Raw genomic sequence first — 24,375 nt, 5'->3', positions numbered from 1 at the left:
GTGGTTCCGAGAAGGAAGAGAATCTCTTGAAACTGATGATCAAAGTGGACATCCAGTAAAGGTATGACCTGAAGAGACACACAGTTGATAAGTTGTCGATAGCATTGCAGTGCAACTCAGCATTTCTCATGGAGGTTGCCGTGTTTTGTTCCAAAGATTCTCATCAAAAACCATCACAAGGAATGCCTGTGGGGACCTGACAACAACTGCTGATGGTAATGATTGTCATGAATTGGATGTAGAGATACTGGTTTTTATTAGTTTTTTTAACTTCAAATATTACTTTTTTGAATTTCTGACATTATGAATTTTCTAGCTTCATTTTCTATAATTTCTTTATTTTTGATTGTTTAGTATTTTACATTTGTCATGTGACACTATCTTGTTTTTTGCATGGTTGTCACCATTTTGGGCAACTATGATGCAATGATGTGTTGTTAAGGAGCAATTTCTGGTTTTCTACAACATCCCAAAGATTTCTAGCCTTTGACTTATCCAAGTGTTCTTCTACCACTCCTTCTTCTTTTTTTTTGCCGATTAGACCACAATATTCCTGGTTCAATGAATGTACTGATTAGTCTTTCATCAAGTTTGTTTGCTGTCTTTGCTATATGTTGGCAAGCATTTTCTCTAAGTACTCCTGTTTCCTACCACATTCTAAAAACATGCAGGTTAGCTTAATCAGAAATTGCACGTTTTTCCTAAAACGTTTGGCTATATTTGTGAGTGAGTATACCCTAATGCCCCAAACACGTTTATCTGTTGGATTGCACCCAGCGCTACTGGGATAGGCAGCTGCCCCAACTTCAACTGGAATGGCCAGGGATGGATGGATATTAGAACATTAGAACATTAGAACACTCTAGACGAGAACAGACCATTCAGCCCAAGAAAGCTCGCCAGTCCTATCTACATATTTCTTCCAAAACATATCAAGTCAAGTTTTGAAAGTCCCCAACGTCTTACTGTCTACCACAATACTTGGTAGCTTATTCCAAGTGTCTATCGTTCTTTGTGTAAAGAAAAATATCCTAATGTTTGTGCAAAATTTACCCTTAACAAGTTTCCAACTGTGTCCCCGTGTTCTTGATGAACTCATTTTAAAATAACAGTCTTGATCCACTGTAGTAATTCCATCCATCCATCCATCCATTTTCCAACCCGCTGAATCCGAACACAGGGTCACGGGGGTCTGCTGGAGCCAATCCCAGCCAACACAGGGCACAAGGCAGGAACCAATCCCAGGCAGGGTGCCAACCCACCGCAGACTATAGTAATTCCCTTCATAATTTTAAACACTTCAATCATGTCACCTCTTAATCCTCTTTTGCTTAAACTGTAAAGGATATTTATCAATCCTGTTGTTATCCCAGTTCAAACCCTCCCATGTAGCTGGTACTGCTGGATCAGGAGTGTGTGTGTGTAGCCTTGATCATTTACTAGAATGCCTTCTGCCAAACCAGTTTCATAAACAAAATCCTTGAAACCATTTAAGTATTAATGTACTAAAGTATACATCTTACAGCTCATGCTGGAAAAAAAGTCTTCATTTGTAAGCCTTCAAATTGGAGCAGCAGTCATTGATTTGAACTTTCACTGGTGTCTCATCAGAGACAGCACTGTCTCTAAAAGCAACATTTCGAAATCTGCTGATAGACCTTCCTCATTATATTTGCCAAAACCTACAATAAAAGGTGTGTGTATAGTTATTTCAAAATCATGTTTCACAATCTGAATTAAATATCTAATGAGTGCTTCATTAAGTGAAAACTTGATTAGTGTTAAGCCCTAGTTGCATTGCCTCACATTCCTTTTCCTGGACGTAACCCCCAAACCCAGCAACATTCAGTGTAAAATAATCACTGTCTGGTAAACAGAGGCCTTTAAAGACAGCAGGGTCATGTCCTTCAAGACTTTTCTGATTAGTGTTAGGACAGCACGCAGATGCTCTCTCATCAGTACACCCACACGCACACCTATAAATACAGATTTATAGCGTTATAAAAACTGTCAAATCCTCCCTGCAGCTTTCATGAACCTCAATTTATCTGCTGCTTTTCTCACCCTGACTACCAGCTTCACTTTAAATCACTCACGGCTGAAAGTCATGAGAATGCGCGCTAAAAAAGTGGATTTGGGAAGTACGCAGCCTGCACAAATTTCCTTCCTTTTTTCAGCGAGCTCATCGTTTACAGATTTGGGCTCATGCTCACTGTGGTGGAAGAGCAAATATGACTTCAAGTAGTCAAGAGAAAGAGGCATGCCAGCATATTGACAACGAAAGGCTTTTTCTTTTATTGATTTGTTCACTTCTGTTGATTCGGTGCATTGCCAGCAGGTCTTGCCGGGCTGTCATTCATTTACAATAAAATAAGCATATTCTTCAGTGCAAGAGTTCAAATGTCTTAAAGTCAATCAATAAGTTAATTACTCCTTCACTTGCATGTCCATGTATTGTACAAGTGCCTTGCATTCTGTACCTGTTGTTCTGTTCAGTTTACTATTTACTATGCAATGCAACAGATTTGCAAAATGTGTTCATGTATAACATCACTGATAGAATAAGATTTAAGTCTGTGTACATTGATTACATGTACAAATATAAAACAAAGATTCTAACTGATGAGTTTCCTGTCACATTTTTGATCAAAGACTGGTGTTGTGCACAGACCAATCCCTTTTCAAACACACACTTCATGGCTTTCTTTTATGTCATAAAATTGTTTTGTATATAAACAGTTAGAGGTAAACAGCAGATAAACCCAAAGTGCATGACAAAGCAAAGCCCCAGCATTTCATTAGGATGAGCATGAGAATAAAAGACAAGATGACAGACATGCATGAATATTTAACAAGTATACATATATTGGAAATCTTGCCTGTTATCCTTGGCAGATCCTTTGCAGGCTTGCATGCTTGGAGCAAACATTTTCCACAACTGGCTGTCTGGAGCATTAGAGATGCAATTTCACAAAGAGGAGAGGAGAGATGCGCAGAGAATGAGAGTCGAAGAGAGACGGAAAGAGAGAGAGAGAGAGAGAGAGAGAGTGTATGTGAGAGGGAGAAGTGGGGAGGGGGGAGTAGCTAAGAAAAACAGGAAAAAACAGCTGTTTCTTCCTGAGGTGAGAACTAAAATCCACATTGATAGAATGCAATTAAGTGTCCAGCTGTATTAATCTTCTGATGCTTTATGCTTATTAAAAAAAAAAAAAACAACAACAGTCAGCCTATTAAAAACACAGAGGGAGGGGTGAAGCTCAAGGGAGGCATCACAGTAAACCTAATGTGACCCCCAAGCCTGAAGGCTATATCATTCAATACCATCAACAGGACATTGTCAGTTGAATTTATTTTTATTTGGCATACTTCCACTAGTACACTCAATGTGCCATACATAACATTACAAATATTGCATGTTTCATAAAGGTCACTACATCACTGGTGCTTTGGTAGCTTTTAGAACACATTTCACAGCCACTGAAAATGCAGATATTTTTTAATTTTACATTTTAACATGGTTTTACTAAATCTGAGTGTTTCTGTTAATATTAAAAAAAATAACTGGTCTAGACTATAGACTTTGACACAGTGGACCATCAGATTTTAATTAATAGGTTAGAACAGTCTGTGGGGGTCCCTGGTTCTGTATTGGACTGGTTTTCCTCATATCTAACTAATAGGAGTTTCTCGGTTAGTCTTGCGGACTTTACATCGGTTACTGCTCCTCTGACTTGTGGAGGGACAAAGGGTTCAGTTCTTGAACTGGTACTGTTTCCTTATGCATCCTTTCTTTGTCTCAGATTATAAATTATTTTAAGTGCATCTCATATCACCTTTATGCAGATGATATACAATACAATACAATACAATTTATTTTTGTATAGCCCAAAATCTGCCCAGGATTGATTCCTGCCTTGTGCCCTGTGTTGGCTGGGATTGGCTCCAGCAGACCCCCATGACCCTGTGTTCGTATTCAGCGGGTTGGAAAATGGATGGATGGATGGATAGCCCAAAATCACACAAGAAGTGCCGCAATGGGCTTTAACAGACCCTGCCTCTTGACAGCCCCCCAGCCTTGACTCTCTAAGTAGGCAAGGAAAAACTCCCCAAAAAATGGAAGAAACCTTGGGAAAGGCAGTTCAAAGAGAGACCCTTTTCTTGGTAGGTTGGGTGTGCAGTGGGTATCAAAACAAAAAGGGGGTAAATACAACCCAATACACAGAACAGAATACAAAAATCCTCAATACAATATAATTATAAGTACAGAGTAGAATTCAACAGGAGATGATATCACATAATATGAATTATAACTTCAGCTTTATATCTCATTTAAACCCAATGAAATTGAGTTAACTGCTAGTCACAGATTAATAATTGGCTTTGTATTAACTACTTGCAGTTGAACTCAGGAAAGACTGAGACTGAGGTTCTAATTGTTGCTCCCCCTAGCCTTCACTCTGAGATTAGTCTTAAGATGGCCTCTGTTGCTCCAGTTGCAAAGTCAAATTTATGTAATCTAGGGGTTATTTTGATCAGTCTTTAAGCCTAGATTCACATGTAAAGTCTATTAGCAGCTCTTGTTTCTTTCTTTTAAGAAACCTTTCTAAATGGAGGACCGAATTCTCAAGACCAGAATTGGACACGCTTGTACATGCTTTTATCTCCTCGCGTCTTGACTACTCTAATGCCCTGTATATTGTATACTGGTCTGAATAAATCCTCTCTTTCTCGGCTACAGTTAGCCCAAAATGCAGCTGCTAGGTTTTTAACTCTATCTAGTCAGATGGCACATATTACTGCCATCTTGTATGAATTGCACTGGCTTCCCGTTTATTATAGAATTCACTTTAAAATTTTGGTGCTTACCAATAGTGCTCTCTGCGAACAAACCCCTGAGTATATCACTAGCCTCCAGCAGCATCATTCAACCTTCTGGGAAATTAGGTCTGGGCAACAGGGCGTCTTAGTCATCCTTCATGCCCAGTTAAACCGATGTAGGGATTGTGCTTTTCAGGCCATTGCGCCAAGGCTTTGGAATGGTCTTCTGCTAGCGCTGCGCACGGCTGAAACAGGTGAATCTTTTAGTAAGCAGCTTAAGATATTTTTGTTTAAGCAGGCTTTTGAACACAGGGGAGTAGTCTCTGCATGGACTTCTACTTTATTTTTACTTTGTTCCTGTTATTTTATTTGCTCTTTTTTATTTTACTTGTTTTGTTATGCTTGCATGGCACTTTTATCTGTTTTACTGTTGTACAGCAAATGTGATGTCATGTCTGTGAAAGGAGCTTTATAAATAAATTTTACTTACTTACTTAGTTACTTACTATAGCATGAGATATATGTTAGGGATCTAATTACTGTTACAGGCAATATAAAAGAAAGAGATAAAAAATAATGGCTGGAGAAGTCTGTCCCAATGTCCCAACAGCATTGGCTGTGGGATACATATCAGCTCGAAAGGAAGGGCAGTCCACAGACCACATATGTAGTAAAAGGTTTTTTCCTTATGGAAGTTCATTTTTCAGCTATGCACTTTTTATCTCTGATCACCAATAAAAGTAGCTATATTGAGTCTAAAGAATACTTCTTCTGTAGAACAGAAAGTTTCTGTCACAGTTGTCATGGTTCAGCCAGCATATTCACCCTGGCTGGTTGTGTTTCTTGTTTGTTTCATGTTATTTTAATGCCATTTATTTGTATTAAGTTTTATTTTGTATATTATATACATTTGTCTTTGTGTTCATTTGTCCTTGGTTATATCCCTTGTGTTTTGTGAGTGGTTTCCCAAGGGGCGGGTCACCTGCCAATCACCGCCCCTCCATCCTATTTAAGGAAGGGCCTCCCATTGTTCCTGGCAGTTCATTGAACTCACTGGAGTGGGGAGTGTTTTGGTGAGTTACTGTATTATTGCTTTGCTTTTTGTTTTCTGGATTTTTGACCCTGCACTCTGCCTTTGACTTCACCTCTTAGATTCTGTTTTGGAGCTGTGCTTTCTGATTTTTGGAACCTCTGCTCCATCTTGACTTTGATTTCTGGATTTTTGTATTGTGACTGTGTTATTTGATTTTTTTTAACCTCTGCTCTGTTTTCGAACACTGCTTTTGGATTCTGTAATTGGGACTTTGTCTGCTGTGTCTGCCTTGCTTCTTTAGGCATCTCCTTGTGTTATTTGGAGCTTTGTGCTTGAATATCCATTTTGGTGAAAATAAACCTTTTATTATATCAAGCTTTGTCTTGGTCCTCTGGGTTTCTAAATGGGGTATTTTGACAGTGTTTTCCCCCTCTAGTGGGCAATTATGGAAGCATTTTTGGAACTGTGCTTTTGAGTGATAAAAATGACTGTTTTTAATGATTATCTTTGTGCGGCTTAGTTTAAGCAACCTTTCTGATAATCAAAACTGCTGTCAATCTTTGGACACAAGTTCTCTAAATAGATGAAGAGCCAGGCCCATGACAAGGAACACTCTAAGGGCAAAATTGAAAACAAAAGCTGTGAAGGTTTGTAAAAGCTGAGTTTGGAACTCCCAGTCCCCAATTAGTCTACTGACTGAAACGGGGCACTCATCCTAGCATGAAAACGTCTTTTATTTTTAGCCTTTGTATTTTCAGGACTTACATTTTAGGACTTTGAGGTCTAGTCTGTCTAGGTTTTTCCTGCCTGTGCCCACCATTAAAGTGGAATCACACCCAATCCTCACCCTTGTCTTACAGGTGGTGAGCTCTGTCTGAGGTCATGGTTCTTTCTCAGAAATGAATGAATTGCAACTGCTCTTAGTGGAGAAGTTCAGGTATCTTGGGTTCTTGTTCACTAGTGATGGAAAAACATAATATTGACAGCCAGATTGGAGCAGGGGCAGGTGTTCTGCAGGTGATGTACCAGTACATGGGGGTGAAGCAGGAGTTGAATCTAAAGAGAAATCTCTTGGTTGACCAGTCAATCTACATCCCTGCCCTCACTTATGGTCATGAGCTGTGAGTAAAATGTGACTGCAAAGACAAACAGCAGAAGTAAGCTTTCTTCACAGGGTGGTTGGGTTGACATTCCATAAGAGGGTGAGAAGCGCAGCAATTTAGGAGAGGTTCAGAGTAGAGTCACTACTCTTCCAAACTAAAAGACGTTGGAGTTCAGGGTGATATTTTTAGATGGGAGCAGAATTGGCTCAGACACAAGAACCAGAGTTCATCAAGAACACCGGGACACAGTTGGAAACTTGTTATGTATACATTTTTCACAGACATTAAGAAGTTTTTCTGTACACAAAGAACCATAGAATAAGTGTGGTAGTGTGGTAGACCATAAGACTTTAGGGACTTTGAAAACTTGACTTGATGTTATTTTAGAAGAATTAAGTGGATAGGACTTTGTTGGGCTGAATTGCCTGTTCTCATCTAAATTGTTCTAATGTATCCAGAAGATAAAAGCTAGTTGAGGTGGTTGAGCGTGTTGTAAAAATTACCCCAGGAGCATCTCCCTAGAGTTGCTCCAGGCACATCACACTGGGTGGAGACCCTGTTGCACACCCAGGCAACGCTGGAGGAATTATATCTCTTGGTTGCCTTAGGAACTATAAATAGCCCAGAAAGAGTTGGTATCTGTAGCTGGGGACAGGGAAGTCCTAGGAAAAGCAGAAAATAAACTTAGATGAGATGATGTGATGTGAGACATTTTAGGACTCTTTTTCATTTTCAAAGAATTTATTTTGTGTTCTTTAGTTTTACCTCAATGTTCTTTTTGGTTTGTTTTTCTTCATTTATAAGGTGTTGTATAAAGGAGTTCCAAACATGGTGAAAAAGGGGTATGAAGCCTCCAAAAGATGTACAAAATAGGCCAGGACCTTCACTAACCTGCCCAGAAGAGGCTCACCCTAAAACAGCCAGTCTCCAACTACTAATTTCAGGCTTTGGCCTAAGCACATCCCAAAAATGGAGAATTGACGCAGAAAGTTCAAAATACAAAGAAAGTCCAAGAAATATATCAAAACACACTTCAAGGGAGAAGGTTACTATAAACCTCTGGCTTCTAATCAAAATGCAATGTTTAATCATTATAAAAATGAAGATTTCCATGAAAGGTAATCCAAAGCAAACAAGTCCCAATACATGATTCAAAGCAGAATTCCAATAAACAGAGCAAAAATCAAACAAAAGTAATACTTGCAAACAATTTCTTACAATCTCAATGCATCACTGCAGGCCTTTTCTTTCTGACTGAATTACATAGACAGAAGAGGGGGACCCAGCATCAGTGATGTCATGGCAACCCACCTACTGGGGTTCCACCCATGGAACACCCAGAAACATCAGAACATCTAAAGAGACAGTTCATAGATGTTAAATCATAAACAAACTGAAGAAGTTACATAAAAAATATGAAAAATAAAAATTTGAAAATAACAATAAAAGAGAGAATACACAAAGCCTATCTGATACATAGCTCAAGGTGCACATAACAATGGTATTAGGAAGTATTTGTTTATTTAAAACCCTCTTTGTGCTGCATGCTTTGATTTTTTTTTTTGTTATTTTGATCCTCTGGTATCTGCTGTGATTGGAGTTTCCTCCAAAGTAGAAAAGGTGAGGCTTCAAAACTTCAGCCAAGGCTTAGGCCAGGATCTTCACTGGTCTACCCAGCAGGCATACACTCTATCCGGCCAGGTCCCAAATACTATCTGCTGGTTTCATCTGGAGCAGGCCTAAACATGTGGAGCTGGCACAAATACTATAAATATCACAAAAAAAGTGAAAACCCCAAAAGAAGGAGGGTCACCATAAACCTTCTGATTGATCACAAAAAGGGAAACAAAGAATCTTTACAAATAAAAAAAAAGTTATTATTATTTAATGTATTATTACACACTCACAACTTCCCAGTTTTGGCCTTTGCTTTTATTTTGACAGCTCTCATCTCCCAATTTGTTTCACTGTTCTTTCTGCTCTCAGCAGAACAACACCTAATAGTATATTAATTTCTATTTTCTAGTTTATCAAGAAGAAAAGAATTCAGTTCTCTGAGGAACAAAGAAGATGGAAATCTGCTCCATGCCCTGAGCTTCAGAACTTTCCGTAAAGGTTCAGTGAACTTTGCTAGGGAATCAATGGAATGCCTTGTAATGTTTAGCAATATGTGACACAATTGTCAACGTGGAATAAAAGAACGTTATGAGGCATTTGCACCCTAGGTTATAGTTGGTTATGTAAAATGGCTTCATATTCCTTGGTTGTTATATGACCATGCAGGGGAAACATCGGACCTAATGATTCCTCAAAATGGCTGTCCATGCTGTTGTTTATTGTCCAACAAGTTTAACAGTTGACAGCAGATATTGGTGGGTTAGTGACATCCTCTGGATGTCTCCAATCGTTAACCCATCCAGATGCAGGAAATAGGGTGAAAGAAGGCTCATCAGACCCTGCAACTTTTTTCCTTTGCTCGATGATCCAGGGTTTGTGTTCCTTACACAAGGTTATATACCTTTGTACAAGAAGTTTTTAAACGGCACTCTGACCATAAATTCCATCTTTGTGGATCTCACAACAAAGTTTTTGTTGAGACTGGGTCACAAAGTTGCTGATTCAACTCATTGGTAATTTCTGGGGCTTCACTGTTGTGACACTTAGTGTCGTCTGCCTCTGGCATTGAATTTTGACTTGTTTCTGTTTGCTAATGCAGTTGGTCTACATTTCATATGTCTACATTCCATATATGCTGACATCTTTTTCAGTCTGACACAGTAATTTTGCAGTATGTGTGATGGCTGTACCTGCAATTAGGGCACTGACTAGTTTCCTCACCAGAACTTTGTCAGTTGCTTTATGATGCTTTAAAAACTCCCAAATCAAAGTGTTAATTGTTAGACCTCCTTTATAGATGACACTTACTGCTAATTGGCATTCAACCTAATATGACTCACCTTTGCAGCCGCATGCGTAATTGTGATTTAGTTACTTCACTGTTAAACTCCTTTTCATGTGGTGTTTCTATAATTGTGTCCATCCAATTGCTCTATTTTGCCATAATCTGTCAGTCTCCCCGGTATCTGATTCCATATAGAGCCTCTCTTATATATGCAACAGATCTTCTGTGACGTCGTACATTACATAACATGTCAAGTACCAACTCTCTTGGCCATGAGCATTCCTTATTGGGGTGCTGTTAATGGCATCATCAATATAATGTCAAAACCAAAAAAAAATTTAAAAAAAGAAAGCAAACGCCTCCAAATATTTACACAGGAGCATTAACATTACTCAGCCACTCATTAAAGATGCTTACTAAGCCCCATTATAAAAACACACATACATTTGCTCACACGGGAACAGCTTACCCTAGCAGCATGTATTGTGCATAGCCAGTTGGAAGAAAAACAGTAGAGAATATCTGGCGAGAATATGAGCAAAAATCCAAACAGCCATTAAAGAAATAAGCCTAAATGCTCGTATGTCATTGCCCCAGCTCTTTAGACACACAGCTAATTCTAGAATTCTTGGTCCTCAGATCCCTCGCCAGCATGTGTCAGTCTAACATCAGAAGCAACCCTAAGGTTATGTTCAGGAAGAGTTTAACAACTAGTAACAGGAAACTGAGAGCGGAACCACCAGAATTCATTTTGAATAGAGGCTTGTCGTTAGTGCTGTTTTTAACATTGGTCTGACTGCTCTTATTACAAGTTAAAGGCTGCAATCAATTTTGTAACTTTCAAGTCAGGAGCTATTTGGGATACGTAATGAAGAATTAAAGGCTTCATCTGGAGACAAGGCCACCTCACTATTTAGGCAAACTAGGCAGTCACCTAGGTTGACAAACAGACCTGTGAATATTCAGACTCAATACAACTGTCTGATTATATTATTTTATATCATCTTTGCATACTAGCGATGTTTGGTCTTAATATCTAATTACTTACACCAAGGGTCCTCAATCACAGTCCTGGAGGTCCACAGTGGCTGCAGGTTTTCATTTTGGCCAGTTTCCTTATTAGAAGGCAGTCCTTGTTCATAATGAAACATGGTATTTAACTATTTAGTTTCCATCTCTAAGAACATTATCCATGTGTTTTGTGGACCAGAAAAGATTTAAACTTAACAGTCCTTCCAATTCCCCTCTCATTTATTTCCAAACATTTTTTAACACAAATACTTCATAGTACCTATACACAGGTTTAAAGAGAAGCATGTTAGCTGGCTAGCTGCTGGTTTATTGGTTATCTGCATGTCATTATTAACTAATGTCTGGTTAAGAAAACAGGCAGCAATTAAAACTTAAATGCAGTTGCTAAATTCTAAACTAGGCAATTAAGGGTTCTGAATTGTAAAAGGGAAGATAACTAAGACCAAAAACATATTGCTTTAGTAGTAAATAAATGGGTTCTAACTAAGAAACGGATTGAAATGAAAACCTATAGCCATTGTGGACCTCCAGGACTGTAACTGAGGACCTCTGATCTACAAAGTAACTAAAATTTTGTGTTTGATGAATGAAAGCACTAACAAGGCATGTAGTTAAATACCAAGTTTCATTATGAGGAAGGACTGAGTTCTAATTAAGAAACTGGCTAGAATAAAAACCTGTAGCCACTGCGGCCCTCTAGGACCACGATTGAGGACCTCTGACCTACACAATCCAACAATAACAGACAACAACAGCAATGAAAATGATAATAATAATAACAATAATAATCCAGAAACAGTAGCATAGAAGACTCAGACATAGCAAAATTAAATGAAATGATCAAAACGCAAGAGGACTGCAGCTTTTGAATGCGATGCTAAAGGCTGATTTAATTCAAAATATAATTATCTGCCAAATGGACTAACATTAAAACTTAGAAAATATCAGAAACTTAGAATATTTCAGAAAATATCATTCTCTCTTGTTTACTTCCATCTTTGAAATTTGCTGTTGGCAGACTATAGCAGTTTTTTATAGTTCATCTCTTGTTGGAAAATTTCTGAGGATTGATTGATTATTGATTGCTGCCCAATTCCTACTTCATTTCTGAAATAGCACCCCTCAGTGGTGTATTTTTCTTGTTAAAGATGTTCCTATAAGTAGTTAACTGCCCCTCTTGACATTCTATAATTGTAAATTAAATGTTTTGTATCCAAACCTTCCAATATTTTGCTCCCCCATTGCACCACTTTGTGTCTCCAGATTTCTATGTATTGATCTGGCTGTGATAATTCCACTTAAAGCAAACCGTGGTAGCAAGGCACCATTTACAACTTTGCCTAAAATGCTAGACTTGACTCTGTCTGGAGGCTCTGCCATACCCACCTAATAGTACTAAAACATTCTTGATAATAACTACTACTACTTTTTTGACTGATAAAGAATAATATTGGAAAACACCTTGATTCACTAGAAGTTACACTAAGAATGTTAGAGATGACTCTGTGTTATAAAATTGCTTCACAGTGTCTAATTCATATGGTTACATCAACACCCTGTGATGTTACACTCTTATCCACAATAATAAACAGGTTGAAAGGCCTTTGAATGGAACTTAAAGTGAAAGTGTAATGAATAAAGCACTTTGAAATAATTACTTCTGAACTCTACATATACACTAATAAGTGAGAAAAAGTAAACAAAACCATCAGGTGTCTCTGACTAAATCTGATAGCAAATCCTTGGCCTGGTTACTGTGTAGTGTTTCCATTTTCTTTCTGTGTATTCATAAGTTTTCTATGGTTAGAATGGTCACATTCTTGTGGTCCCAAATATTGAGGAGTTTGGGTCAGCTGCATTGAAGGTCATGATGGACATAGGTGGCTTTAGAGGTGCTCAGTTGGGTTAATGTTTACACTGTTGCTATTGTGGCAACATATCAGCTGTCATGGGGCAACTACCTGACCTGTCTTCCGAATGTCTATTGGCAGATCACATTTCCTGTTAGTGGATACACCAGTAACCCCGCGATTCTCAAAAGAATCGCAAATCCAAGAATGGCAATCAGTTTCTGTTCCCTCCGATATTTGGAGGGATGCAATATCTTGGAGGATGGGTGCGTCCTGGGATATTTTTCATTTAATTAAATAAACATATTTGTACTAAAGCAGTTTCTTTTGGAGCTGTGACGCATCTGGTTCTGGTGTTTCAGAAGCACGTTGTAGGCACCTTCGTTTATTGTTTTTATCCATGCTGTCTCTTTTTCGTGTTTCTATGGCTGTGTCGTCAGGTAGAAGTTGTTTGCTGACGGCAGCGGATTCGTGTGCTGAAGTGACCATGGCAGCGGATCTGGGCATGGAGGGCTACATTACTAAACGAAGGCGGTATATGTGGTGGTGTGGGCGGTCGCATTCAGGCGGCTGTACAACCTGGCGTGCACGCTTTACCTCAGGTTTAGTTCACAGGTGAGCTGTTTCTTTTTGGAGCCGTGACTCCTTTTCCTGTGCTGTGTCAGAAGCGCGTTGTGGGCGCCTTCGTTCAAGAAGCGCGTTATAGGAGCCTCCGTGTATTGTCTTTATCCATGCGGTCTCGTCTTTGTTTTTCTGTGGCTGTGTCATTAGGTAGATGTCGTTTACTGTTAGGAATCATAATTCAACTTACTTTTAATACTGAATTACCGTTATGTGATTCAAATACGCCACACTGACTGCTGGCACAGTGGATTAGAGCAAGTTTAGTTTACAGGTTGTGTTGTTTGGGTGCCACCTACTGACTCTGGGAAGCCGCTGGGTTTGACTCTGGAGCGCTGAGGCGCAGTGCGCATAAATCCGTCCGTGCATAAATTAAACTGTCGTTTAGTAATATAGATAGCCCAGTTGCGGGAGAATTCTGCTTCACAAAAAGTAGCAACACTACAAATGATTGAAGGCAACTAGCCAGTTATCCCTGTAGTAAATTTTGTGACACTTCTTATATGGCCTATACTCATACTGAAAACCACTATCAAGAAAACTTTTGCCCTTCTTCGCCAGGCAAGGTTTTTGGCCTCCCTAAGCCTTAGAACACCAGCTTATGTGGCGTACATATACCATATTAGTCAAACTCCTCTGTAACCATAGTTGTTCCCACGTGAATATTTGATGCCAGGGGTTCCCTCTCCTGCCTTTATGTGTGAGTGAAAAAATGATAGTGAGTAATATGTGCAATGGGACGTTTACATATTTAGAATCCTGTGCCATAATTTTAAGTAGTTGAAGGCACACTCCCATCTGTCTTCTTCACTTACATTGCTCTTACTGTCCATATGACAGTTCCAGAAATATATCTACATGGTAACTTGACTTTGAAGTTTAACTATGTGCAGAGAAATGCTCTTTGCATTAGACAATGGCTACCATAAATTTAAATTTCTAGAGAGAGAAGGCTTAGGGAGAATATCAACACAGGGGAGGAGCAGTTTGGTTTTATGTCAGGGAGAGGAACAACTTATACAATCTTTGCATTGAGACAGCTCATAGAGAAGCATCAAGAAAAAATAGAAATATTTAGTGATTAGGCTTATGATGGTGTGCCACATCAAAAGGTCTGTAGGTGCATGAGAGAGAAGGAGTACCAGAGGAGTATGCGAGGATAGTCAAGGGCATGTATGAGGGAGTTAGGACTTGGGTTAAAAGCAGTGTTGAGGTAACAGACAAGATCCAGTTAATGTAGAACTGAACCAGGGATCTTCTTTAAGTCCTTACCTCTTTGATCTGGTTATGGATGTGTTGACTTATGGGATAAAAGACCAGTCCCCTGGTACATGTTTTTTTTTTTGCTGATGACATTGTGTTGTGTAAAAACACAAAGAAGAAAGCGGAGAAGACATTTGAAGAATGGTGAAGGGCTTTGGGAGTCAGAGGACTGAAGATAAATAGAAAGAAGAGAAAATATAATGGTAATCAGGATTTAGAGGTTATCTTTCAAGGAGAGCTATTAAATATGTTTAAATATCTAGGATCAGTGGTAGGCCAAGATGGAGAATTAGCTGGAGAGATAACCTCTAGAGGTCAGTGTGTATTGTGTCTGATTTGGTATGATGTTGGGTCCTCAAAGGTTACCAGGTTATTTTCCGTCATTAAGTCCACTTCCAGCATTGCTAGGGAAAAGGCCTCGTAGGAGGGGATCTATGCATAATATACGTGATGAAATAAAAGGACAGCTATGGGTGCAAATCTTTTTCTGATCTATGGATACCAAATCTCTGAAATATTCAAAGTTTTTGACGGTCTTGCTCTCTCAACCATGAATATTGTCTCTTGTATTGGATTCTAGTTTTGTTTTGCTTTATATTTTGTTTTGTTTTGTTTTGCTTTTTATGCACATATGCCAGTCTTTGATCAAAGGATTATCTGCCACTTCACTAACAGAACAGATGGAACATTTCGATGAAGTTATCAGGAGTAATGTGTGATTGAACAAGTAGGGAAAATGGTCAATGGTAAGGTTTTTAGGACAGTGGTAAGACCAGCACAGGTGTATGGAGCTGAGACATGGGCAGTAAAGGGAGCACAGGAGAAGTAGTTAGATATGGCAGAAATACGAATGATGAAATGCATGTGTGAAGATACAAATAAAGACAGAATGATAAAAAAAGAAAATCAGAGGTACAATAAAAGTGGTAGAAATATGTAAGAAGGTAAAGGAAAGTAGGCTGAAGTGGTATGGATATGGCATATGTGGGCAAAAGAGTGATGGAAATGGAAGTCTATTGAAGGAGTAAGCAAGGGAGATGGAAGCAGAGGTAGATGGTTGAAATTAAAGAAGATTTGAAGGAAATGGGTTTGAGTGGAGAGGAGGTACAGGACTGAGCTGTATGGAGGAGGGTGATCAGGCACATTGACCCCACACAGAAATGGGAAAAGATGAAGAAGAGAAAGAAAAAATAGATGAAGAAGAAGAGACGTTGGGCAAGACCAGTGAACCCAGATATGTGGTCACTACGTTTCCTTGAAGGAGTGCTTCATTCTTCAGTTTGAGGTGTATGAATGTCTGCTTTAGCACTAATTGACTAAATACAGTGGTCAAAGGAATCCCATGCTATTGGGAAGATATGCCATGTTGAACAATTTCTGTTAAGGGGCAATAAGCGCTGTTTTAAAAAATTTCTAGGAGGATCTCCTACTTGCTCCTCTCTCTCTCTCTCTCTCTCTCTCTCTCTCTCACACACACTCCTACTTCTTCTTCACTGACAGTTGCAAATGAAGAGTTTATTGACAACAGATGTGATCAATTTTGCCCTGTCATAATATGTCTTTATTAATGAAGGAGTGTCTCTAAGCTCTTCCATAATATATATTTTTTAGAACTGTAGAAAATGAGAGGAAACATGTGTACTCTAAGAATTATATCATTTATGAAAACCTAAAACATTAAATGCACCTATGCACAGTATATTACATTATTTCAGAACAGAAAATGTCTGACGCCAAAGTACTATTTTCTCATCAATAACAATACATCTGTCCCATAAAGTTTTGGAACAAATACCAATGTACTCCATTTTGCCAGAAGACTCAATCCAGAAATGCCTTTACATAAACTGTGGGGAATAAAACTCTTTTTCTGTGCACTTCAACACAATGCAATATCAACAGTCATCAAATTTAAATTTAATTAACTACTTTATTCTAAAGTGTCTTTTAAATAAATATATAAAAACATATTTATATTTGGTCTTATGTATCAGGGAACTTTGTGTAAATTATTGTCATGTTGTTTTCTGGCTCTAGTATTGTGTTGCATATTGTTACAAGTAGTTTTCAACACTGAAGGATCAAATAAAATCTTTTTTCTTTTAATTGAATACTTTGTTTTGAAGTTCATTTTTGATTTTGGACTGTTTTCCGCTGCCATTTTGTTTTTTTTGTTCAGCTGCACTAATTGGCAGTTTTTTTCCAGCAAGGGGCGTGGCTTCAGAGATCGTGATCCTGTCAGTCATTCCTCATCAGATTAAAAGGTACATTCTAGGTTCGCTTCCTTATTTGACTACTCGGATTCCAAAACCTTTCTTGTGCTAGTATTTCATTATTTTGTATTTGTTGTCTTACTGATTTTGATCTCTGCAGTCCATTTTGATCTTTTTCTTGTCTTGCAGTTTTTGTTCTCCTGGTTCAGATCCTTGCTTCATTTATATTTTTTTCTCATTTTCTCTTGCCCTCTGGGCAGAATATTATGTAAGTTTAGATACTCATTAGGAACTAGCTATTAAAAGTCTATAAACTTTTCATTATCTTTGCTATTAACATTAATTAATTACCTAAAAAATAAGACTCTCAAAATATATTGTCACTTTTTAAAAAGGCTTTCAAATTTGCAGACTATTATTAACTGTTTATAATGGTTACCTAAAGTGTGGCCATATCGTTTAATTACATATACATGTAACTGTAATGTACAATGCAGCATTGCATAATTAAATACTTCTTTGTGTCCAGATCCATAGTAAACATTCAAATTAGAGCTTTTATCATGATCTAACGTTTCATAATTATTTGGTATTTTTCCAAGGAATTGTTGCTTCATGGGCGGCACAGTGGCGCAGTGGTAGCGCTGCTGCCTCGCAGTTAGGAGACCTGGGTTCTCCTTGTGTCTGCGTGGGTTTCCTCTGGGTGCTCTGGTATCCTCCCACAGTTCAAACACATGCAGGTTGGGTGCATTGGTGATCCTAAATTGTCCCTAGTGTGTGCTTGGTGTGTGTGTGCATGTGCCCTGCGGTGGGCTGGCGCCCTGCCCAGGGTTTGTTTCCTGCCTTGTGCCCTGTGTTGGCTGGGATTGGCTCCAGCAGACCCCTGTGACCCTGTAGTTAGGATATAGCGGGATGGATGGATGAATTGTTGTTTCATTGTTAGGTAAGCTTCTTCTTACAGAACAAAAAAGTCAATAAAGCATAGGTCAAACACAGATAATTTATGCTGTAAATGCAAAACTGCAAAAAGGCAAGGTCAGAAAAATAACTGAATGAGGCACAAGGTACTGAGAGGAATCGACAAGACTGTGGTCAGGGACAGGCAGATGATTTAAACACAGTGAGTCAAGAGAGAAATTTATCATCAAATCCAAAAGATGATAAGTGGCAGGTTTTAGGAATAAAGAACCAGAAGATGAAAGTGCTAGCAAAATAAAAGGGCAACATCTGTCACCATGAGACCAAAACACTAAACCAAGTTCAAAGTCAAATATTCAGAGTGAAACATTTTAAGTCTGTGACTAAAGTTTGGTCTGTATCCACTGTTTCATATAACCAGGAATTGCAAAGCATTGAACTTTATACCCTCATAATGGTGGTGTCACATGCTGTTCACCGCCAGTCATCCTTGCAGAGCTATGAAGCAGCGTCTGTTAACAACCAACCCACAAAATTTCAGCATCCCTAGAAAGAAAAATGGTTTTCATGGAATAATGTGAAGTAATTCTAACAACTGAAGCCAAAACTAAAAATAAATAGAAGAATTGGAATCAGTGGCATAAAAATGTAAATGATTACAAGAAATGAGGTCATGTACAAAAATGTATAACTGTAAAAATATAAAAAACGTAAACATTTTCACAATGACAACCATAGAAATATGGAATATGTTACCAAGTAGTGTGGCAGACAATAGGACCTTAGGGACTTTTAAAGCTGGACTTGATGTTATTTTAGAAGAATTAAGTGGATCGGACTGGGAACCCAGCCACAGGGGAAGCACAAACCAGTGTGTTTCTTTTTCCATACCGGATCGGTCGAGCTCCGGGTTAACAACGACCGCCACCAGTACTGTTAGCTAACAGGGTGCTGGCAGAAATTGGGCAACTGTTGGTCGAAGAAGAAGAATTCTCAGAAAGATATGGAAGAAGATGATCCACTGTGGCAACCCCTAACGGGAACAGCCGAAAGAAGACAAAGAAGAACGGTGGATTGGACTGGGGAGCTTTGTTGGGCTGAATGGCCTGTTCTCATCTAGATTGTTCTAATGTTCTAAAACAAAACCAAATCATAGCAGTAGTCAAAGAAACACATTTTTTTATGAAGACATTTTAGCTTTTTGTACACTAAAGCAGTGGCATCATTAGGGTTGGTGGCACCCAAATGTAGTAACCAAGGCCGGATTAAGAAACTTGACTTGATGAACAGAGTTCCTTAAATAGAGAGTGCTTTAAAACAATTCAGTGCATGAACACCCAACAGTTTAATGCAGTGTGGTAATTCCCACTATTAAATACCTCTTGTAATTTCAACCTGAAACACTGCACAGTCATTTGGGTGTCTGATGGTGTCACCGGTGTGGTCTGCACCACCATAGTGATGCTCTAAAGACAGCTTGATGTATGAATGTCGAATGGCTGAAGTTGTGTGCCAAACTACCACTATCCATCTCATTAAAGAAATCTGCTGCAATGTAAACACCACCAATTATAACAAAAAAAATTTTTGTCAGAAACCAACAAAACAAAAAATACTTTGAGCTTTACAGCTTCAAATATTGATCTCATAGGCTTCACATTGTGTTTTCTAGACATAACAGTACAAGATGGTGTTCAAATATATTGTAATGGACAGCACACATCTCTGCTTTGGGTTTAAATTTACACCTAAAGTATATTCAAGCATGATGAGACCACAGAACAACTCCAAACTCCACAGGTATTATATACAAGTAAGCCCACGATTCGCTAGCAAATCGGAAATCCAAGAATGGCAATCAGTTTTCTGTTCTGTCCCGATATCTGGATGGATGACATATCATGGAGGGTGGGTGCGTCTGGGGAAATGTCATTTAATTACATAAGCATATCTGTACTAAAGCGGTTTCATTTTGTGGAGACGTGATTCCGTTCCCTTTGCTGACACCGACTGCTGGCAGAGTGGAGCACAGCAAGTTTAGTGTACAGGTTGTGGTGTTCGTGTGCCAGCCACTGAGTCTGGGAAACCGCTGGGTTAGAGTCTGTGACCGTTATGTGATCTATATTACTGGCACAGTGGATTAGAGCAAGTGTAGCTCACAGGTTGTATTGTTTGGGCGCCACCTACTGACTCTGGGAAAGCCGCTGCGTTTTGGGAAGCCGCTGCGTTTGACTCTGGGGGCGGGCGCCACGGCGCATTACGTTGTGTTATTTGGGGCGCCACCTACTGACTCTGGGAAGCCGCCCGCGTTTTGGGAAGTTGCTGCGTTTGACTCTGGGACGGGCGCCGCCGCGTTTTGGGACGCCTCTGCATTTGACTCTGGATTCTGGGGCGGGGCGCCAAACTGAATGACTGTTATGTGATCTACATTACTGGCACAGTGGATTAGAGCAAGTCTAGTTTACAGGTGGTGTTGTTTGGGCGCCACCTACTGACCTCTGGGAATCTGCCGTGTTTTGGGAAGCCGCTGCATTTGACTGTACAGGTTGTGTTGTTTGGGCGCTCAGAGGTTGTGTTGTTTGGGTGCCACCTACTGACTCTGGGAAGCCGCCACGTTTTGGGAAAGCCCGCTGTGTTTGACTCTGGACTCTGGGGCTGGGCGCCAAGGGAAGCAGTGCGCATGCGCCTCGGTTGCGTTCCGCCGTGCATATCTATATTAACTGTGGTTTAGTAAGATACATGCATTTTCCCAAGTTTACATTTCTATACCATGAGACACTGGACATGGAACTAACTGACACACACTGCTTTACTGGTGAACATCACAGAAAGTTTTTGCATTTGTATTTGAACTGAATTTGTTGTCTGGCTTATTTAAGATATGCTTTCTGTTTGATGGATTAGCTGCCATGCATGGTGATGTACTGTCTGAGTCACTTAGCAAGGTGTTTCTGTTCATCTCCAAGGAGATGTATTACTCCATATGTTCTCACTGAGCAAAAGAAACTTGGCATCCTTTTGGAAGTTGCTTCTATCATCTGGACTGGCCAGTGTTTTTAGATTATTATTAGACACACCAAAAGATGGGATTAATATCTGCCTGAAAGCATCAGGTTAAAGAAGAAAAGCCTGAAACAGCTGACACTAGAAGCACATGGAGTTGGGCCTGTTACTGTGGACTTGAACAACCTTCTTCTAATATCAGAAGAGACATCAGAAATGATCATTGTCATCTTAAATACACTCTTGCCAACACAACATCTCAATCAGGGATGTGCCTTGTCACTCTACTGTGACATGTTGTACAGAGTGAAAGATTTAAACCCCCCAGCATGGCTGAAACGGAATTATCCTGTTTGTGCTTCTGGCTCCACTGTGGAAAGCTGCAGAGTTTGCATGCACGCTTAATCAGCTTGCGACCTGTCCGAATAAATTAAATGGCTCCATACTTCAAATGCTATAAGATGCTTTTGACTTGATGTACCAACAGCTTTTAATTGGTAGGCATTCACAGGTTGCCTAGGAAAACATTGTGAAGAAATTGTGAAGTATTGCCCATTTTTGGATCTTTTTGCTTATTGTTAACATGGATGAGAGAGACAAAGAATAAGCAAGTGTGAGGAAATTAGTGAAAGCCAATCTGACCTGAAATGCCATATATTAAAATCAACAAATCTGACAGTGGCAGGTCTTTCAGACAGGCAGAAGCTAGCCAACAGCAAGATAAATCATCACTGGTAAAACAGTAGGCAACCACACAATGGATGTATTTCATGTGACTGGAGCAAGCAAATTGCATAGAAAGTCATGGCTATTAGGAGAAATAAATCACATTATGGCACTAAACACCATTACATAATCTGCTACCAAGCTATACAATTACACAGCGTACCTTTTCTGCTCATCTGCTTATGTTGTGGATTTTTTTTTCTCATACTGCCTTTTTTTTAAATAAAATGCTAATTACTCAAAGCTTGAGGGAGTAGGAGATGCTCTGGAAAAAACTGGAAAAAAGGAAGATAAAGACATTTTTTTTCAACTGCATTGACTTCTCTGATGATAAATCTGGAATAAACGCACAGCAGTGTGGGTACTGTGGCCAGATAACATCACGCCTGGGGCTGCTGACTGCTTTTAAACCACAACGGCGAAGTTGCCGTCAGTAGATTGCAGTGCATGGCCCATCTTAGAGGGTGTAAAACTCAGGTCCTGAAGGGCCACAGTGGCTGCACGTTTTCTCTCCTGCCACTTCCTTAATCCAATTAGTGTTGCTAATGCAACAGACTTCTTATGCCTTAATTTTAATTTCTAAATTTCAGAACTCCTCACTATTTTTTTTTCTTAACTTGCAGCCTAAATAAGATGCAAAGTGACCCAACAGATGACCAGCTTGTCATAATCTGGATGTTATATTTTTCTGATTTTTCTTGCCCTCCAAAAATAATAGTCTTTGTTTGCTGTTTTGGATGCAAGGTTGCCAGGCTATTGCTAGTCTAGAAGGACTGGGAATGTGCCGCAACTGTATACGCTTCTTGACTGTACCCTAACATGGATTAATCAAAACTAAATAAAAACCTTGCATTATTATTGTTTAAACCTCTCTTGGATTACAAATTCTTTTTTGATCTTGGAACGGTTGATTTACATCTTGCATTTTGCTTTGGCTGCGTTAAAAATATTCTGATTACTGACGGTTTCGCTATGTTTATCGATCCCTGATTTTGTTGCATGCCCCTTGTCTTTGTTTATTCCGATTATGACCTTGGTTAGTTATTACAATTTCTGATTCATCTTACTTTAAACTGCTGCTGCCCTACGCAGTCCAGTACATAGCTAACCTCTGCAAATCAAACAGTATCCAATTCAATAAAATATTTCAAAAGGAAAGGGTGAAGGTCTGATAAAAATTGATTTGCTCAGGTCACCAACACATTTTGATGGTGCTCTAACAATAAAATGAAATCAACAATATTAGAAATGTCTGGAGTGGTGGAATGAGTACATTAACTTGCCATAGAATTAAATAACATATTTCATTAACGACGAGAGTTAGTTCCTAATTAAAATGGGTGGCCCTCCAGTAATTGAGCTATTGGTCCTCTGCTTGCTCACTTTGTACCTCATTGTTGCTAAGGAAAATGAAACAATGAAGAGTTCTGTATCTTAAAAGTCAAGTTAATTAAAATGGAGGCAAAAGATGCTTGATCCAATAGCAGCAGTATGAAAATAGACATAATGAAATGTCTATTTTGTGATTAAAGTGGAAATTTCGTCTTTAAACTCGAAATGTCCACTTTAACCTCGTAGTTTACTTTATTATTAAAGTAGACTGTCGTAAACGTCATCTTAAAACTGACCCAGTTGTTAATCGCTGGTGCTTCCTCCTGACATGGACAGCAGCGGGCAAGCAGCAATAGATCGCCTCACAGAACACATTAAATTTATGATATTCCAGCTCTCTGCATATTTAGAATCCTTAGATTTATACTTGATATCACTTTTGTGATGAAATGCATTAAAATATGTAAGTCACATTTTACAGATAAATCGTTAACTTTATTTAAATAATGAATACTGTTAATAGTTACACATGTGGGGGTGGCAAAAAATCTGTAAGCCATTGCAGCCATTCAGGATCACAGTTTGACACCCAATCGCATTAAAGGTTGTGGACACTGGGGGGCACTCCAGCTCCCCAAACACCAAAAATCAAGTTAAAAGGCACAAAGAATCTTTTATTGTGGGAAACTCTTTGAATCAAGCATTTCCCACCACAGCCACAAGTCCACACACAATAAAGCACAATATAGTACAATAAATCAACTCTTTGTCTTCTTTTCTCTCAGTCACTGCCTCCTTCCCTCCTGCTCACAAGCACTGACCCACCTTTCTCCTGACTCTGGCTTGTCCCATGTGAGGCAAATGGCTCCTTTTGTCTAATCCCTAGGAGTACTTCTGGTGACATGACTCTGCATCTCCAAAGCACTTACAGGTGAGGTTGGAGCCCTATGGTGCAGGAACTCCCAAATCCTGTAGTTCACCCTGGCGGCCCCCCAAGGGACCCAACAATACCCGAAATGCCTTGTAGGCACCCATGCAGTGATCTGAGACTGGGCTCACTGCCCATCTAGTGTACAGGGGAGACAAAGCCCTGTGTAAGCTGTCTGCATCTGTCCTTCCACCTCAAGGGCATCCCAGCCGGATAAGAAAGCAGGTCATCCCTCACAAGGTATTAAGAGGAGGAAAGCCCTTATGTGGAAAGGCCTAGGCCATTTGAATTCTGAATTGTTGACAGCAAGATCCAACAATGTTTTATAATTCAGTCACTGTGCAAACCTCTGTCCATGTTACTGGTGAGGTATCAGAAGTGGTCCTCCTATTACCCTCCCCACATAAAAGTTATATAATGGATCAGTGTAGAAGACAATGCCCCCTTTTAACTTTTGAAATAATGAAAACAGACTGTCCACAAAAAAAGATAATATATGAGTTTTGAGCCCTGTGTGTGAAGCAGTGGACCTCTGTGGGGCTGATTCTAAAGGTGCTTGAAGACTGCAGTTTAAAATCCAGACAGGAGAGAAAGACTAGAAATGATAACAAATGTTAGATGAAGGCCGGTTTC

General features: G+C 39.3%; 1 protein-coding gene across 3 annotated transcripts in view; it reads right to left on the bottom strand.

The window, feature by feature from the left end:
• Positions 1-24,375, bottom strand: part of rap1gap2a (RAP1 GTPase activating protein 2a) — a 451,901-nt gene that overhangs the window by 393,691 nt on the left and 33,835 nt on the right. Inside the window, exon 1 of one of the 3 annotated variants that reach the window (XM_028806694.2) lies at positions 2,880-3,009. The exons of the other annotated variants lie outside the window; for them this stretch is intronic. Coding sequence (XP_028662527.1) covers positions 2,880-2,929 — 50 coding nt within the window. The 5' untranslated portion in view covers positions 2,930-3,009. Of the gene's footprint in view, positions 1-2,879; positions 3,010-24,375 lie in introns of those variants that run through there. 3 annotated transcript variants of the gene reach the window in all.

The sequence above is a fragment of the Erpetoichthys calabaricus genome, chromosome 8 (genome assembly GCF_900747795.2).
Source record: "Erpetoichthys calabaricus chromosome 8, fErpCal1.3, whole genome shotgun sequence".
NCBI lineage: Eukaryota > Metazoa > Chordata > Cladistia > Polypteriformes > Polypteridae > Erpetoichthys > Erpetoichthys calabaricus.
Note: the sequence above shows the minus strand (reverse complement) of the source record. Positions and strands in the feature narration are given on the sequence as shown.